The sequence below is a fragment of the Saccostrea cucullata genome, unplaced genomic scaffold (genome assembly GCF_032062105.1).
Source record: "Saccostrea cucullata isolate Sc308-1 unplaced genomic scaffold, CSIRO_AGI_Scuc_v1 ctg703, whole genome shotgun sequence".
Taxonomy (NCBI): domain Eukaryota; kingdom Metazoa; phylum Mollusca; class Bivalvia; order Ostreida; family Ostreidae; genus Saccostrea; species Saccostrea cuccullata.
The window spans coordinates 194,669-214,914 of NW_026924126.1; the positions used below are offsets into that span (position 1 = coordinate 194,669).

Sequence of the window (20,246 nt, forward strand, 5' to 3'; positions counted from 1 at the left end):
GAGGGTCTACGCATTTATGATATATTTTTATAATACATGTTTCTTAATCCAGGTTTAATATTTTGCAGAATATAGTATATGTATGTATTTCAGTGCTATTACGAAGAGTTATCATCTCTTACAATATCTGTATAGAAGGTTAACTTAATAGCCATTCCTGAAGTGAAATATATACATGTATGAAAATGTTTTTTGCAACTGAAACTCATCTAAATTAAATTCTAAATGTTTGCTTTTTACTTTTTACAAATAAAATGCATGCAATGCCAATTAGCTGAACAGAAATTCGTCGAAGTTACCCTTGTACTTATGAATGCACCGTTGATAAGTTAATTCTAAACTTAGGTGTTTTATCAGCAAAATTGGGTTACATGTAACATGATAATGTATATACAGAAATTTGAAACACCCCCCCCCCCCCACATTAAATTGGATCTTCTGCCTACCTTTGTTTATTTGTGTGCAAGAACATTTGGAGGATGCCTTTACAACTCAGTGAATCAACATTTTTAATATCTTCATATCATTTTGTCAGTGTTGCTGAATCAGTCTTTCTATGTTTTAAAACAAGACACTATATTTTTTTCCTTAGAAACGAAGCAAGTTACATACTTCCACCTTCACAGCACCCCCCCCCCCCTCCCCCCAATAGTATTATTTATTGTAAAACAATGTTTATAAACTAACGTTTTCAGTGTTGGCATCGTCCTATTCATGTATGAAAAAAAATAAAATAAAATCATTTTAATAGTGTTTTTGTATTTAAATCATTATAACAATGTAGGTAAATATAGGTAAACTGCACAAATCTAATAACATCTTTACTATTTTACAAATTATGTTTTCTTTTTTATAAGAATCGTCTTGGAACATTATAATTATCTGTTGCGCCAGATAAAGAACTCGGTTCACTTCATATCATATTTGGCCCTGACAATTTCCCAAAAATTTAGTTCAAACTGAATCAAAACTATATAGTAAAAATAATTCTTGGATATATGCTTGCTTAAAATATATATTAAAAATTTGAGAATGTGTCCCTGTTTAACAATTTATTGGGGGTCAAAACCTGCAAGGATTGCATAATTCCGGAAAAATCGTTAAATATCAACTACTTAAAAGCATTTTTCAATAGGTGCCCATCATATCACCACTTTGAAATTTTCTCAGTTGAAACAATGTTTTAAAAGCATTCTTTATGCAAAAAATTGTAATGGTGATATAGTGGGCACCATGTTTTAATAAACAGAACATGTTTATTAAGTAGTTGATTTTAAACGATTTTTCCGGAAATACGCATTCCTTGCATGTTTTGACCCTCAATAAATAGTTAAACAGGGACACATTCTCAAATTTTTAATATATATTTTAAGCAAGCATATATCCAACATTTATTTCCACTATATAGTTTTGATTAAGTTTAAACTTCATTTTTTGGAAATTCTCAGGGCCAAATATGATAGGAAGTGAACTAAGTTCTTTTTAATGCGCACTTATTGATTCGTTTGAAACAATACATTATTTTAAATATAAGGTCATTACCTATAAATGTATCATATGCATCAAAGATGTAAAAAAAAAAAAGCAACTCAAACTACAGTCGAAGGCTCGCTATAGTCACTGCATCCCTGCCACCCGTGTGGTGCATTGGATAGAGCGTCTGCTCGAGTTGCAAAGTAAGGAGTTGATCCTTACGTCGCGGGTTCGAATCCGAGCCTCGGAGGCCCCATGCTGCATGCAGTAGTTGCTGGCACGAAAAAGATCCCTCGCTGTTCAATGACCTATTACCTGCAAATCTGTAGCTCTACGAAATATATATTGATAGACCGGAGAGCTACAGTGCCACCTATTGAAAAAAAAAACCCATATACATGTATTTATTGCGCACAAAAAAGTGCGCAGTTTATCGATTTATTTCTCCATGTTTTTAAACTATAATATCAAAATATTCCTAACCATGTATTCCTAACATAATCTTTCACTGTTTTCACAACAAAACATGCCTTATTGCAGCCTGGAGGACCGGGCTGCTCTATACATATACGTTTAAGTATTGGTATATTGGGATTGAGGTGGGAGAAGTTACCATTTTCAGAATTAAAGGTTTTCTGAACATTAAAAAGAATATTAATCAGAATTTTCTTTCCCTTTATAAATTACGAGATACACAGTATATTTACTTCCATAAATGAATCTGTAAAAATATGTAAGTATTTCAGATTTAATATATAAAGTTGCTTAAATCATTTACTATCGAAAAAATGACTGGTCCCCCCCCCCTTTTTTTTAGAACATCGAATTTTTACCTTTCGCATAAAAACGTACTTTACACAGTTCGTGTTTCTTTTCTTCAAGTGAAATGCATTCTTGAAAAGCTGATGTATGTCTGGTTTCGATGTATATTTTATGCAGCCAACATTTACTTGAAGAACTGATAAAGTTTGAAAGGGTATCGTTTTTGTTCGATTTTTATCCGACTATAAGTTTTCAAAATATTCTCGGCTATCGTCTCCATCATTTAGACGTATGCCTTTTTCACACATATCGAAGCGGTTTGATGATCAAGACCAATTTCCATTTTCTTTATTTATTTCTCAGGCGACAATATTATTGATGGTTACATGAATGTTTTCTTGTTGTTGTTATATATAGCCCTCCTGGCCCTGAAATCAAGATCATCGAAAATTTCGTTTGTTTATACTGTCATTTTGGTTTGTAAGATAATTCGGCCCAAATGCGCTTCGTGTAGATGTCAAGTACGAAAGTACTTAATAATTGATAGAAGAGTAAGGAATATTTTGAAATTTAGCTTTTTCGCAATTGAGGTAAGAATTTGGAGGAATAAATCCAGAAACTAGCGCAACTTTTGTGCGCAATAAATATACATTTTTTTTTTCAGTGGGTGGCACTGTAGCTCTCCGGTCTGTCAAATTATTTTTTTCGGAGAGCTACAGATCTGCAGCTAGCCCTATATGTGACTGCCGAGTATTTAAGACAAAATTTGCAGCTCTCTGTCGGCAAGAGATGGCCTCTCCATAGGAATGAAAAATTCTTGAGAGAATCATCCCTATATACCCAGACTTTTCAGTTGGAGACCAGGGAGGGGGTGACCACCATTTTTCTAAACATGTTCAACAAAAGACTAGTTGCCCCCATCCCCTCTCACTTTTTGTTGCAGTGTAGTCATATAAGGGTCATGTACTTTGGCGTATGGGTAAAATTTGGTACTTAAAGAAGTTGAATCCCACCTTTTACCCAATAGAGTTTTCGAGTTTCAAGTTTTTTTTTTTTTTTTGGTTTGTCTATTTTTGTTTTCTCCGGCCTCCCCCTTTTCAAAAACAGTGCTACATCTTTAAATTCTAGGTGTATTCGCTGTAAAATTGAAAATATCAAGACGATATCGCACGTTTCTTTTTCTTTTTGCCTAAGGAATATTTTTTTTAGTTATTCTGGTGTCAAATACTGCGCTTACTAAAGATATTTCTTTATTGAAAAGTGATTTTCTTTACAAAATATTAATTCATATTTTCATTTTAAAAGATCGGGAGAAGTTTCTGGTATGACCCGGTCTAGCCTGGTTCCGCACCCCTGGCCTTTGCAATTCATTAATTCAAAATACACTAGCTTCGTCCCCAGAATCACGCGACTGCGCGTGAGCAGTTAATATCGTAAAATAAAATTCAGTTCAGTTGAAGGTCCGAAAAAAAACTCAATGCATATACTAATAATTATTAAAATATTTTGACATTATTTATCAATAAAAATTGATTTCAATCATTCTACAAAAAACTTGAATAGAGTTATATTTTTCATCTCGGAGCTCCTCGGGTGGCTCGTCGAGGATTTGGCTGTTCTTTTCTTTTGTTTCTGCTTAAAAGCAATTCTTCTTGGTTTATGCATAATGAATCCGTTACTTTGTTCTCACTGTTTACAACATCCCATGTTTCATCTATTCTTAAAGCGATTTTCGCCGTATTAAAAAGGTTATTTCAAAGAATTTTTATGGCCATTTTAGGATTTTTTTTTTTGCTCAACTCTTCAATGTACTTTTTAAGCAAGAATTTTTATAGAAACTTTCTCATATATCAAATCTAAATCAAATTACAAATTTCAATTTTCAATAATTTTTTAAAACGCCGAATTCCAAAGAAATAAAGTTTATTTTACTTTTATTATGCAGACTATCAAAATGGCCGTAGGAACCGGGGGGTGGGGTAGGGGTCCCTATAATTTTGCCGCTATTTAAAACACTGTAGAAAACATAGCTTATATGAATGTTTGTGTTTTCCTATAATGTTTAATACATGTATTTTTTCATTTCATTTTATATTAAAAATCCAGATATAAACCCGGCTTACTTGATCCACGGATCAACGACTGAGCTGTACTTATCTGAGCCATAGATACGCAACCGACCATTAGTGTTATGGTTCGAACACATGTACTTGTGGACAGGACCCCCCCCCCCCCCCCCGATATTCAACCCCGGGGCTTTTTGGACATTTTTTTTTTCAAAAATTATATTTATTACACTTATTCATCATGTGTACAATATAAAAAAAATCCTCGAAACCCCTAAACAACAATACATTATAAGGGTATTTATTTGTGGAGCGATTGTTTTGGGGTTTTGAGGATTTTTTCATATTTTCACGATTAATAAAAGTAATAAATATAATTTTTGAATAATATGTCCAATAAGCCCCGGGCTGAATATCGGAAGGAGGGGGGATGGTCCTGTCCATAAGTACCTGTGGGTTCGAATCCACCTATTGACACACTTTAATATTTTCAATCTTTTACCCCGTATAAACAGTCAGTTAATTTGCTTATTAAGCAGTTTTTGCATTCTATTTCTATTTCATAAAAGTCATTGAAATGCAGACAATAATTCTCTTAAATTAAACACAGTCAAGTGGAACCATATACCTCAATGTGAGCACACTTTGTTTGAGGACACGTATCATTAACTTAGTGTTAAGCGTACTGGATACAGGTGTCAAGGGCAAAAAAAAATATGCCAAGTGCCCCCACCCCACCCCCTTCCCCCTTCCGGACGCCCATGATTTAAAACAGGGTAAATAACTCTGTATTCAGTATTACGTTTTTGGCGTAGCACTAGCTAGAACCCCCAGTTTTTCTGTGCTGAAAGTGACTGGTTAATGACCCATGCAGTGATGCACAAAACCGTTCACCATGCAGTTGTATTACAAGCTAGCTAGCACACAGCAGAGGGTGATTAAGGATCAAAGGGTGCATATGCTACTATAGCAAGCAAGCGTGCAAAGTGTTAGGATAAAAAGATATGTGACTAAATTAAAGATATGTGACTACATTAAAGATATGTGACTACATTATATAGCAGTGAAACATTCATGCATTAGACACACAGAACAACAGCTACAAACTACAATAAATGATTCTTTCTATATCTACTAGTATTTACATTACATCAAGATGCTGGTTTCGAGATACATTACTAAACACACATCGAGGAGAAATTTGAAGATTTGCGCGGATACTGTATGGGGACACAGAGTCATACATATAATTCTTTTACAGATTACACACATTTCCTTCTTCAATGAAAGAGTCTGACAAGCAAAAAAAAAATATATATATATATATATATATATATATATATATATATATATATATATATATTAAAAAATAATAAATAAATGAATAAATGAAAATAACAAAATTAACAAAAAAAAGATGCTGGTTTCGAGATACATTACTAAACACACATCGAGGAGAAATTTGAAGATTTGCGCGGATACTGTGTGGGGACGACCATGTGATTCTGAAGGGGATGGGGTAACAAATTTTTCCGAGTCATATTACATATAATTCTTTTACAGATTATCGATTTCTAATAAGATTAGGACATATTATTTATTTCCTTCTTCAATGAAAGAGTCTGACAAGCAAAAAAAATATATATATATATATATATATATATATATATATATATATATATAAAAAAAATAAAATAAATGAATAAATGAAAATAACAAAATAAAGTCAAAAAAAAAAAAAAAAACGTGGGGGAGATAATCAAGGAAAGATTATTTTTTTATTGTCAATCTAGGACAGATTATTTATTTTAGACAGTGCCTCCTTTACTTTTTTCCAGATACCTTAACTATATCTTTTTACTCTATGTCTATAGAAAATGTCAATTAAACATTACCCCCCCCCCCCCCCCCGTAACACACACAAAGCCTGACAACCTTTTTGTTTTCTTTTTTAATAGTAAAAATATGGGCATGTGTATGAACAGAAGAATGTGAAAAAAACCTGACACCCCCCCCCCCCCCCACCTCCCAAGATATTCAAATTTGGGCAATTCTTTTTTTTTCTTCGTTTTAATGTTATTTATTTATTTATTTTTATCAAGTTTCATGTTAATTAAAATTCTATCCTCTCAAAAATGATGTTATATGCCTGTGCATTTTTTTGATGTATGCCTATCATTTTCCCTGTCACTGCAATTTAGAGCGTGACGTCACCAAAGCTTACAATCTCAAGATTTGCACACTAAATATGCACCTCTTAACTAGAGGTGAAACAAGTGGGCGGATCATAGATCTTCTAATTTTAAAGACCGATTTTTGTACTGAAGACTTTCCAGTTTCGCTTTCCCCTTGTAATATTTAATTGCCTGGTTAAAGTAGAACATTTTACAAAAAAATTAGAGTACGTCTGATGAACAACAAAGACAGGAAACCTTATATTACGCAGAATGCTCAATCGCCATTTTGCTCTCCACTCGGACTTCCTCGGATGACTCGTAACTCGCACATGGAGCCGAGGATTGCCGATTGGAAAAGTTCGGGAAAACAATGTACCCGTGACGTCATTTTTCACAGCGTGACGTGGAGCAGTGGTAGTCTGCATTAGGAAGTTGCTGGAAGTTGGTAGTGTTTACATCGCCGCGTTATTTCTGATCATTTCTTTGGATTTAAATGTCACGATTGTCAAAAATAATGGTAAATGTTTGCAGTGTGCATCGAGAATACGAATCGGTATGTATTGTTCTTTGCTGCGATAGTATTTCTAAGTCTTCATTCATGGACAGCTCGACAGCGTTGTTGACTATGTTCAACAGATATTTCGGACTCGGGAGTAACTTAAGCGATTACGGTGGGATTGTAGCTTAATTAAAAGACGGATCGTTTTGAAGGATTACTTAATATTGCCGCTTATACGAAGGAAAATGCAGAGATTAGCGAGTAAATATTGAGGCATGCGCAGATGGGTTAGTCTATGCGATGCATGGAAATCTGACTAACCCCCGAGAGTAACGCATGCGCAAATGGGTTAGTCCATGCTGTGCATGGGAAACTGACTAACCCCTAAAGCATAACATCAGATTCACTACACAATACCAAACTATTGCAGAAAAAATAATAATAAAAAAATGAAAATTTGAAATTAAAAGAGAACAGAAACATGAAAAAAAATATTTAAAAACAACAACTTTGCAATATTTGAATTTTTCATTAAATTTATTTGGTATCATATACACACTTACCCACTTAGTCAACATATTTCAGTTAGATATATTTGGTACCCATATACACACTTACCCACTTAGTCAACATCTACTACAGTGGAAACTGATATTTCGAGAAAAACTAAGGTTACATATAGGCACTACACCTGAAATTATGATTTACTTGAATTCCGAGACAAATAATTATTCCGAGATTAAATGATACCCTGTTTAAATACATTTCAATTTTTATATATTTGCAACAAATTGCAGTCATGTCTCACTTAGAATTTTATAGTCTAAAGAATAATTAATTTTTGATTTTTTTATTAGACTGTAGCATTTCCATTATTTTATAAAATATGCAATAAAACAATTTAAAGCTGCAGATGGAAATTTGTTAGGCTCTAACACAGCCAGTTTAGAATTATATGATGTTTTATTTGTTTTAATTAATCCCTACACTGTAAGTCTCTTAGAGATGTATGTACAATATTTTAAACATGATAAGAAATGGAAATTAGATCATTGAAATCTGTGTCAATCTGTTAATCAAGGTTACTTGATTTTCTTACACCCTAACCAATTTATGATTATCGAACAATATTTGATGGGCGTATCATGCTGTGGCGGGGCACTTTATTAGACAATAGTGAACACCTCTTACTAGATCCATAAAATATTTCTGAATTGGCACCTACTCTGAAAAACCCAGCGGGGGTATTTGTCCCTATTGGACAGTTGTAGTTTCTTTAAGGTGTTTCCACCCTCACAAAGCCTTTGACATCATAGGAGGGTGGAAATACCTTAAGTACTTCTTTGCCGTATGTTAATCAGACTGGCATGGCAGATGCTTTTTCAGGGTTCTCCACATTTGAAAATTTAACCATGGAGGAAGCTGCGTGAAGACAAAATGTGACCGAAAACACGAATGCACGTTAGACTTCCTAGTCTTCATTAATCAATGACTGGTTTACAATTTGTAAACTTTACCATTGCAACACAAAACAATGTAATAACTAACTCTGTTTAAAGTTAAAAAAAAAGAGAATTAAAATTGAAAAGGATTCATCCTGTATTTTACCTCACAAATGTACTAGAATTTGCCCAAAACTGTAGTAATCTTCCGATGAAATTAAAAAAAAAATTGTTGATACATTAACCAGGGCAGTATTATTCAGAAATAAATAATTGTAAGAATTGTAGCCTGTTGTATGAAATGTTTTGTTTAAATATTACTAAAACAGATGAATGGGTAGTATTTTTTAAAGTAAACACACAAAGGAACAATTGGATAAGTGTAATTTTTTTCTAAGCATTCTATTTTTCTAGATATTGCGTTTTTCACAGAGTTTTGTTTACTTCTCCACGTGCCCCAGTGCCAAAAATAGCGCCACGCGACGTCTCATAACAACAGGAAGTAACTCTAAAAATAAGACGACGATTGACACTTAGGTCCTATCCACATTTTATCGAAAACGATAATGAAGTTAAAGCTTATAAAACATAGCATGGGAAATTGATTAAATACGGAGGAATATGATTTTTTACGGAGTATTTCTTGGCTAATATCATCAAGATTGCCGAAGTTAAAATAAACTATTTAGTTTCGACTGCCCTGGCTCGGATGCGAGACATCATTACTATGTCTTTGAATTCTTGTAAATCTTTTAATTATTATGTAGTGAACTGGACACAGGTAGAATTTAAAACAATATAACGTATAATGCAAAAATACAGAGCCCCGTTAACGGTAGTTTATATACATGTAGGAGATAACTACTCATACTGTTAAAACAACCGGACGACTGACCTTCAATTAATAAATTCTCACGCTTCACGGCACATTCGCAGCTGATTGACCGTGGGTAATTAGCACTATTACCTGTCCCCGTGCGCTTGGGGGGCTTCACACCACGTTGTATAAACACAATTAACTACTCAGATAGTGTATTGCAGGTGTCATCTCTGAAATGAAAGTTTTAAATTCTAAAATTTAAGCTTGGCGGGCGCGGATTTTAACCATGGCGCAGCAAATTTAACCATGGCGCACCTCCATGGTAAAACCCCTTGTGGAAAACCCTGGCTTTTTGTTTTATTGTATTTGTCAATGTTGCAGATCTGTAATTGACCAGATTGATCTATTTGGTGCTGGTTAAAGTTTTTTGTCACTGGCCTCATTTTCAAAGTAGCTATAAACCTTATGTTGACCAAACTCGCATTGGTGATACATCTAAAGATGAACACTTCTAGGCTTTTTTCAATAATGTCAAATGCTAAATCAGACCTACATTTCTGGATGAGTGAACTGGTTGACTTTTTTGGAGCAGGTCTCATTTCCAAGGAACTATAAGCCGAATGTAATCTAAACTTGCATGGATGATACATCTAAGAATGCATACTACACTGCTTGCTTCAGATGCTGGATCTGACTTTCTCTTTTATATGCGGGGGCCATCATTAAATTTTCTTGCGGTAACACGACAGACTCGCCAAAATCAACCTGACTGGATTTTTTTATTGGTTCATTGCACCTATGCTGTTTTTAGGTCATCTGAGCCGAAGGCTGAAGTGAGCTCTTCTGATCACATTTTGTCTGTCTGTCCGTCTGTCTGTAAACTTTCCTTATTTTCCACTTCTTCTCAAGAACCACATGGCCAAATTCTACCAAACTTTCCACAAAGCGTCCCTGGGTATTAAAAGGGATTTAAGTTTGTTTAAATGAAGATCCACCTCCTCAATCAAGGGAAGATAATTGGGAATTATGGAACTTTGGTGGTATGTTTAAAAATCTTCTGCTCAAGAACCACTGTGCCAGGAAAGATTAAACTAATTGGGAAACATCCTCAAGTAGTTTCGATTAAAATTTGTTCAAATTATGTCCTCCGTGGGTAGGGTGGGGCCACAATGGCTGACCAAAGTTTTAAGTAGAAATATATAGAAAAATTCTTTAAAAATCATCTTCTCAAGAATAATAAAGCCATAATTGATCATATTTATATGGAAGCTTATGATATTTACAAAATAGGTTGGGGGGGACATTTTAAAAGTCCTGAGAATAGTTTAATAAAAATGTAACCCTTTCACGGAATTTATTGAGTTTGATTTCATTGGAACGATCAGCAAAATATGTACACATTTAGTGACTCAACTTTGTAATCATAGCCTATATAAAAATAAGTACATTGATTCAGTTTTCTGCAAATATATTGATAAAAATACTCTTACTGTTTATGAATAAAATGTACAAAGTCTCACTAACTACTGATCTATACTTTTGCCTCCAAAAAATGAATAAAAAACAGACGAGTAAAAATCTCATTTTTTTTCCATGCATTAATATTTTGGGATATGTTAAGAAAAACGAGGTTATAAATGCACCGGCGCCATTTTAGATTTAACAAGAAAATATTGGGCACACTTAACTAACTTTTCTTGAGCCTTCATCAATCTCATATGTTTCAGAACTGCCTACCCTTCCGCTTTTGGCGTAATTCTTCCGCTTTTTACCACAAAATTACGCTATTACGCCACTTACAATAATTTTACGCTTTTGATATTTTTGTTAAAATTTCATTATGAACGTCTAATTTCAGTGTTAAAGTACGACATGCTGAAATGAAATAAGAAGTTCTTATCAAGGTTATTCAAAGACCAGTTCAATAAAGTACATAGAATACCTAGTAATTACATGTAAACTGGTGGTTGAAGATTAGGAAGAAGACGAGAAGGCACTACTTACGTTAACTATTAAACAATACTGCAAAACATACAGCCATTTCTATGCTCAATTAAGTTTATTTTATTTTAACATTGCTTGGAACAAGATAGAGAAATATGAGTGTTAAAAAGCCTTTGAACGGTAAAAATGTTATATTGTACGATTTGTTTTAACATTCAAACGCAAACCTTCAATTAAGTGATTTGATACAAATTGATCAAATGCTTCATTAAGGGTGTACGGTGGAATTGAATTTGATAAAGGATACTGGTATTTTACAACACTTTTTTTGCCAATAGATGATTCGAAAAATTATGAAAAGTTTATGCGGGCTTTGTTAAGTAATGTATAATTTCGTTGATTTGAAAGGAAATAAAGTATTATAGTAAAACTCCCAAAAAAGGAAAACATGATTGATTACGCTTTTACCACTGAAATTCCGCCAAAAATGTACCGATATTACACCCTTGCAGTGAATGGGGTAGGCAGGTCTGATGTTTGGATAAAACACCTGACGAATTTTTGCCATCAAATTTTGTAACACAATCGCATATTCATCTTTGATTGTCAGCATCTTCAAATGCTACCATGATTAAAAATATTGTATTATTCATTTATTAGGTACAAAATCACTGTTTCAGGCCACGGTCTGGAGTCTGCATATAGCTCTCTCCTACCCGTGGCTGCTTGATCACAAAAAGTGTTGTAATCTTGAATATAAACGCCTCTCTATTGTGACATATATATTCAGTCAGTGGCAAGTTTTGTTTCCATCGCAAATGAAATCAACAACTGACGTCAACAGTGTTAAAGAAATTTTTCCTTTAGTGCGATATATTTATTGAAAGGTCGTTATAAAGTTCATCATCCGACTATGCTTTACTCGCATTGGTCAATATTTTAATGAGCTACGAAAAGTCTCGCCTCGTTCAACCACGGCTAGAAAGGGAGATGATCGTACATTTTGGATGTGGTTTGCGATGATGGTACAAAATATGGTCGATATATTTTGAATACCTTAAAGTCGATTGTGATCATTTTATTGCAAAAAGAATGTGACGTAACTTTGCGCAAAAAACCATTTGAGCATAGACAGTGCATTGAGCTGTATATATGTTGGCATACAGTCTGTCAAATGACATGGAAATGAACATCAATGATCTACCTGTTAATGTGAAGTCAGGTTCATCAAAGAAGAAATGAAGAGATGGATAACACAACTTTTAATATTAAATCACATTTACCAAAAAAAAAAAAAAAGAAAAAAAGAAACTATGATGATGTTTTAAAGCATTGATTAGAGAGAAAATTGCATCATGCTTTATTGATTCATGGTTAGCAAGGGGCCAAGTAAGTAATACAGTCTTTTCAACCTAAACTGAGCAGTTTCAATTTTAAGAAATTCACATGGTAAAAGAAGTCCTTATTTACCCTTGTTCTTTAACCCATTTTTTAAAATTAAAAAAACAACTATTACCTTGAATCAGTATAACTTAAGGAGGCTCAACAATTTAACCACAAATTAACCACCAGATTAAACTTATTTTTTTTAGATACTGTATCTTTAGCCAACAACTTTCATTTGGCAAAGAAAAAAATTATACATTTTAGTTTTAATATTGATCACTTTTGTATATCTGTTATGGAGCTCTTATTTTGTAAGAGATTAAAATAGTCTAAAAATGGCTGCCACCCCAGCGTCTTTAATATTTATTTGTTTAACTTTTTATCCTCACAATAAACATAATCACAACATGGAGAATTAAAACTGATTTCTTTGTCATATTTGCAGAAGGAAAGGAGCGATTTCCAACCCCATTCAAATATTCAGAAAGATACCGAAAAATTACAGAACTATTGTTCAGACGAGGATCAAACTGGAAATTCAGAGAGGCACATCAACACACATGTAAGTAAACAGCCATTAAAGTGTAACAGTTGGAAAGATTCAGCTAGTTCAGATCACTTACAGAGACAAATAAGTTGTCAAACCAGTAAGGAAAGTTTTAAGTGTGAAATTTGTGGGAAGGCATTGTCTGTATCAGATGACTTTGCTGGCTACATGAGGACACAAACTGGTAATGTATCTTATTGTTGTGATGCATGTGCAAAAACTTGGAACCAATCAGGTGCCTTACAGAGAAATACGAGGATATTCACAGATAAAACACAGTATAGATGTTATGTATTTGAGATGTCATTCAGGGAATCTCAAAACTTGCAGACACACGTGAATACACACACAGCTGAAAAGCCTTATAAATGTGAAGTGTGTGAGAAGACATTCAGTTGGCCGGGAAATCTAAAGAGTCACATGAGGACACATACTGGTGAAAAACCATACAAATGTGATGTGTGTGGGAAGGAATTCATCCAGTTACGGCACTTACAGGATCACATGAGGACACATACTGGGGAAAAACCTTATAAATGTGATGTGTGTGAGAAGGCTTTCAAGCACTCACAGAGCTTACGGAGTCACATGAAGACACATACTGGTGTAAAACCTTACAAATGTGATGTGTGTGAAAGGAGTTTATCTGGAGCAAAAGCCCTAAAGGACCATATGTTGATACATACAGGTGAAAAACCTCACAAATGTTATGTGTGTATGAAGGCATTCATTCGTTCAAGGGACTTACAGACTCACACGAGGACACATACAGGTGAAAAACGATATACATGTGATTTGTGTGGGAAGGCATTCACTTGTTCAAGTGATTTACAGAGTCACAGGAGGATATTACATTCAGAGGATAAACCTTATAAATGTAATATGTGTGATAAGGCATTCACTCGTTCAGGTAGCTTACAGATTCACATGAGGATCCATACAGGAGAAAAACCTTATAAATGTGATATGTGTGGGAAGGCTTTCAACAATGTAAGTAACTTTAACTGCCACATGAAGCTACACACAGGTGATAAATCTTATCAATGTGATGTGTGTGGGAAGGCATTTACCCAATTGCAGAACTTACACAAACACAGAAGGATACATACAGGTGATAATCCTTATAAATGTGATGTGTGTGGGAAGGCTTTCAAACAATCAGGTGGTTTAAAGAAGCATATGAGGACAAATACAGATGATAAACATAATAAATGTGATGTTTGTCAGAAGGCATTTAACCATTCAAGTCATTTATTGAATCACATGAGAATACATACAGGTGATATTCACTCAGTCAAACATCTTACAGAGTCACACGAGGACACATACTGGAGAAAAACCTTATATACATGTGATGTATGTGGAATGGCATTTAACCGTTCAAGTTGCAAACTTAGACACATGAGGATACATACAGGTGATAAACCTTATGAATGTGGTGTATGTGGACAAAAATTCAGCAGATCAGATACCTTACAAAGACACATGAGGATTCATATATGTAATAACAAATAAACGGAATGTATAGAAGATGGAATAGTCTGTCAAAATGACATGTAAATGAACATCAGTGATATATCTATTAATATGAGCTGTCTCCAAATCAGATTTATAAAAGAAGAAAATAAAGTGACAAATAACAACTTGTTAAAAAAATATTTAATAAAGATCTGAATTATTTTTGATTCACATTAAAGTGAAAACTGTCTAATCCGACACCTGAATAATCCAACACACTGTGAATTCCGATGTTAAATTTCATTCCCATTTTAATATTTTCCTTGTTTTTAACACTGTACAATCCGACACCCTGTCTATTACGACACAAAATTTGTCTCCCAGAGCATGTCGGATTAGACAGGTTTCACTGTATCTTTAAGTACACTTCGACCTGTATTGCCTATCGGCTCAGCAAAGAATGGGTTAAAATCTTGGTTAGCTAAAAATCAAGTCATGAGGTCGTATTACATTGGAGCTATCGAAAATTTTACCTTTCTAAGCAAAGAACTATATGCGGTATATTGCATATACTTGCCCCCACAAATGTCACATTTTGAAAACTTCATGAAATGTGCTAAATTCAATAAATTGTATGAAAAATGTAAATTTACAGAACATATTATAGTTTCAAAGCAGTTTATTCAGTAATTTTGCTTTTATGGCATCACAAACTAGTCCGAGTTTATATCCTTTTTCAGAACGAGGACAAAATGGACAAAATTTCAACAATTTTAGCTTTAGAGTTTATAGAGCGCTTGTGTGTTCAGGAACAATATTTACATATTTTATTGATATAATAATTGTGAATATTATATCAAAATATTGATCCTGAACACAAATGTGCTTAGTGACTTTTGCTCAAAATATCAACGAAATATAAACATTATTCGTAAAAAAAAAAACTGAAATTTACCATGTTTACGTCATGTTTGTGACGTCATTACGTACATATGCCGTCATAACTATTCAGTGCTTTGAAGTCGGCACATACCCCCCTGTTTATGAACTTAATTAAGTATGACCTCCATCAAAGTTTGATTTGGGGGACAAATATATGTTATTACCGCATAAAGTTCTTTCATATAAAAAATTAAAATCTTAATTATAAATTATGTAGGAAGGTATTCTTTGCACCAAGAGACATAGTTACATGAAAAACAAAGGAAATAAACTTGTGTTAAGCCTTGTATGTGGGACGCTTGTGAAAATACATTTAACTAATTAGATAACTTACAGAAAATATGGGGACACATACTGGTAAAACATGTTATCAATTTGATTTGTGTGAATAAAAAAACTTCCAATTGATTTTATAACTAAAAGGTACAAATAGATTATAAAACCTCATAAAATTGATGAGTATGGAAGGTTTTAACATTTTTAGCCCACCTCGACGAAGTCGATTTAAGGTCAAACAACATGTTCCTTAAAAACATATCTAGGTATAATATCAAAACGTGTTCATATTCTTTTATTCTCTCCTAAATTTTCCATTGTTTTCAAAATGTTTTTAATGGAGTTTGAATGGAGCTAAAATGTAAAAGTCAGCTGTTGAATATAAAAGTAAGTCTCTTCATAAAACTCCAATTATAGGTACACCAAAAAATTGTGTTATGGCCATTTAGAATATTTACCATATAGTTTATTTAAGAAATATGAGCTTATGGTATTCTCGCAAAATTCTTGGTAAGGTAACCTAGTTTTTTGTTAGGAAACTTTATTAAGTATCTATACTTCAATGACAAATTCTTTGGAAAAATTATAATATATTGAGGAATGTGTCGTCTGACCTTAAGCTTGTGCTGTGCCCGGCGTTGGTGTTGGTGTCACAGGTTTCAGTTTTAGGTTTAAGTCAATTCCCAAGTAACTCTAAGCCTTACCCAGACTAAACTTGCATTGATGCTACATCTATGGATGGGCTCTACCAGACTTGCTTTGGATGCTGGATCTGACCTTCATTTTCGAGCTGAGCGACCAGTTTAATATTTTAGAGCAGGTCCATTTTCAGGAAACTATAAGTCCTACCCAGACCGAAATTGCATGAATGATCAGATGCAAGTATGGATGGACACTACTAGACTTGCTTCGGTTGCTGATTTTGGCCTACAATTTTAGATGAGTAACCCGAGTAATTTTTTTTTGAGTATTTCTTTAATTTTATGGTTTGATTGATTGAATGATTTTATATTGTTTAACGTCCCTCTCGAGAATTTTTCACTCATATGGAGACGCCACCACTTGCCGGTGGAGGGCTACAAATTTTGTCCTATGCTCGGCACTCAGGGCCTTTGAGCAGTGAGGGACAGGGCGTCGGTTTATACGGTCTCATCCGAAAGACCGGTCTCAACGTCCCACAGTGGGATTCGAACCCGTGAAGTAAGGATTGACTCCTTACTTCGCAACTCTAGAGCAGACGCTGCGCCACGTGGGCGACAATCTTATGGCCTGTTATCATGATTAAAACTGCATAGATGATGCATCTATAGATAGACAGTCGAGACTTACTTTGGATTCTAGATCTGAACTACATTTTCTAAATGAGTGACCAGGTTATTTTTTTTTTGGGGGGGGGGGGAACACTAGATAACTACCCGTGCAATCTAAGCACAAATCTTACGATAGTTTCGTGAAACCTAGCCCAATAAAAAATTAAGTTTATTGTAGTTGTAAATTGTAGATTTTACTGACAGACTACAGACTTATCGAGGGAGGAAATAATTTGTTCAAAAGTCCCCATGAAGTAAATGCACGTCACCATCCCCACCCACTTTTAGTGAAAATTTGAAAATTTAATAAAAATCTTTAATTGAAGTTTATCTGTTCAAAACTTTATACAGTGTTATGGAAATGTTCTTGTTTCATTTTCTTGAAGGATAAAAGCAACGAATATACATAATTTACTAATAAATTGATTTTGGAAAGAGGTAAAAATTTTAATGTACTTAGGTCTTGCTTATAATTATATAGATACCCTCGTTGATAAGTAAGACCGTAAAAAGATTTTTTTTTACATTGAATAAGGTACATGTACATGTATACATGCACTACATACGTAATGTAATCAGCACTTTGGTTATCAATGATTTATTTTCCTATATAATCTTTGCATTAATAAAATATAAGTGGCTTTCCCAGCAACAAAATGCTTCTGATAATTTCCAACCATATTTTGCTCGTATTTTCCAAAATATTGTTTTAAGCTCACCTCGACGAAGTCAAGATCAGCTTATGCTATACCCCCGGCATTGGCCTCGGCGTCGGCGTCCAGATTAAAGTTTTAGGAGCAAGTCCATTCCCAAGTAACTATAAGCCCTATCTGAACCAAACTTGCATGGATGATGCATCTAGGGATGTACACTACCAGACTTACTTCGGATGCTGGATCTGACCTATATTTTCTAGATGAGTGACCAGGTGAAAGTTTTTGGAGCAGATTAAAGTTTTTGGAACAGGTCCATTCCCAAGGAATTATAATTCCTACCCAGACCAAACTTGCATGGATGATGCATCTATGAATGTACACTACTAGACTTGCTTCTGATGCTAAATCTGACCTCCATTTTCCAGATGAGTGACCAGGTTAAAGTTTTTGGAGCAGGTCCATACCCTAGGAGTTAAAAGCCTTAACCAGACCAAACTTGCATGGATGATGCATCTATGAATGTACACTACCAGACTTGCTTCTGATGCTGGATCTGACCTATATTTTCCAGATGAGTGACCAGGTTAAAGTTTTTGGAGCAGGTCTATTCCAAAGGAACTATAAGCCCTACCTGAATCAAACTTGCATGGATGATGCATCTAGGGATGTATACTACCAGACTTGCTTCGGATGCTAAATCTGACCTACTTTTTCCAGTTGAGCGAACAGGTTAAAGTTTTTGGAGCAGATCCATTCCTCAGGAACTAAAAGCCCTATTTGGACCAAACTTGCATGGATGATGCATCTAGGGATGGACACTGCCAGACTTGCTTCGGATGCTGAATCTGACCGACATTTTCATTCCCAAGTAACTATGAACCCTACCTGAAGCAAACTTGCATGGATGATGTATCAAGGGACGTACACTACCAGACTAGTTTCAGATGCTGGATCTGACCTACTTTTCATTCCCAAGTAACTATGAGCTCTATTTGGACCAAACTTGCATGGATGATGTATCTAGGGAGGGACACTGCCAGACTTGCTTCGGATGCTGGATCTGACCTACTTTTCATTCCCAAGTAACTATGAGCTCTATTTTGACTGAACTTGCATGGATGATGTATCTAGGGATGGACACTACCAGACTAGTTTCAGATGCTGGATTTGACCTACATTTTCATTCCTAAGTAACTATAATCCCTTCCTGAATCAAACTTGTATGGATGATGCATCTAGGGATGTACACTACCAGACTTGCTTCGGATGCTGGATCTGACCTACATTTTCATTCCCAAGTAACTATGAGCCCTATTTGGACCAAACTGACATAGATGATGTATTCAGGGATGGAAACTACCAGACTTGCTTCAGATGCTGGATCTGTCCTACATTTTCATTCCCAAGTAACTGTAAGCCCTAGCTAAACCAAACTTGCAAGGATGATGTATCTAGGGATGGACACTACCAGACTTGCTGCAGATGCTGGATCTGACCTACATTTTTCATTCCCAAGTTATGGTTAGCCTTAGCTAAACCAAATTTGCATGGATAATGTAACTTAGGATGGACACTACCAGGCTTGCTTTGGATTCTAGATCTGACATACATGTTCATTCCGAAGTACATGTAACTATAAGCCCTAGCTAAACCAAACTTGCATGGATGATGCATGTTAGGATGGACACTATCAGACTTGCTTGGGATGCTGGATCTGACCTATATTTTCCATACAAGAGACCAGGTTAAAGTTTTGGGAACAGATCAATCCGAATGAACTTGAAGTTTTTGATATCTTCAGTTTTAACAGTTATGAATATATTTTGTTTACACAATACATGTTTTTCACACTAAATGCATAGAAATGTGTATATGTCATGTAGAGGGTTAAACACAACTTGCAAGGATATTGTTGTTGGGATGAATACTTAATATTAAGAAAATATGATGTAGGATTTGCATTACTTAAACTGATAACATTCGTCGAGGTGAGCTTTGTAATCTTTGATTACCTATGTTTATTGTATAATGATTTATATATTATATATATTTTGTAAAACTATTTAATCAAATACCCGTAAATTACAATATTTATAATTATTTCTTGATAAAAGCAATGTGGCAATGTTCTAGAAATTTCCGTCAATTTTGAAATCTGTGATTGACGAAAATAATTTGCAATATTGCTTTTTAATCTATTACTACAACTTATTTCTTTTATATCAATTAAATAAAGTTTTGATCGAATTATTCAGTGATGACATTTTATGAAATAAATATTCGATTGTTTTTGGTCACTTTCATTAAAATTTGACAGTACCTTAGATCTGCCAACCGGAAACGCCACAATACTCACGTTGATGCTATTTCATGACTTTTCAGAAAATTGATGTAAACTTTTAATTTTATATACAATACTTACTAACCGAGTGAAATATAAATATAGTTTACGGACATCATCTCGCACGTTGTTTAGTATTAGAGGAGT

The 20,246-nt window shown here is 34.3% G+C and overlaps 2 protein-coding genes across 4 annotated transcripts in view; both read left to right on the top strand.

Moving 5' to 3' along the window:
* The window catches only part of LOC134265832 (zinc finger protein OZF-like), a 61,803-nt gene that overhangs the window by 31,644 nt on the left and 9,913 nt on the right, over positions 1-20,246 (top strand). For all 3 annotated transcript variants that reach the window (XM_062748058.1, XM_062748057.1, XM_062748056.1), the window contains exon 3: positions 13,015-13,131. In XM_062748058.1, coding sequence (XP_062604042.1) covers positions 13,015-13,131 — 117 coding nt within the window. The remainder of the gene's footprint in view (positions 1-13,014; positions 13,132-20,246) is intronic.
* Positions 13,465-14,744, top strand: LOC134265833 (zinc finger protein 239-like). Its single transcript, XM_062748060.1, has one exon. The coding sequence runs from the start codon at positions 13,537-13,539 to the stop codon at positions 14,629-14,631; it is 1,095 nt and encodes a 364-aa protein (XP_062604044.1). The 5' UTR covers positions 13,465-13,536; the 3' UTR covers positions 14,632-14,744.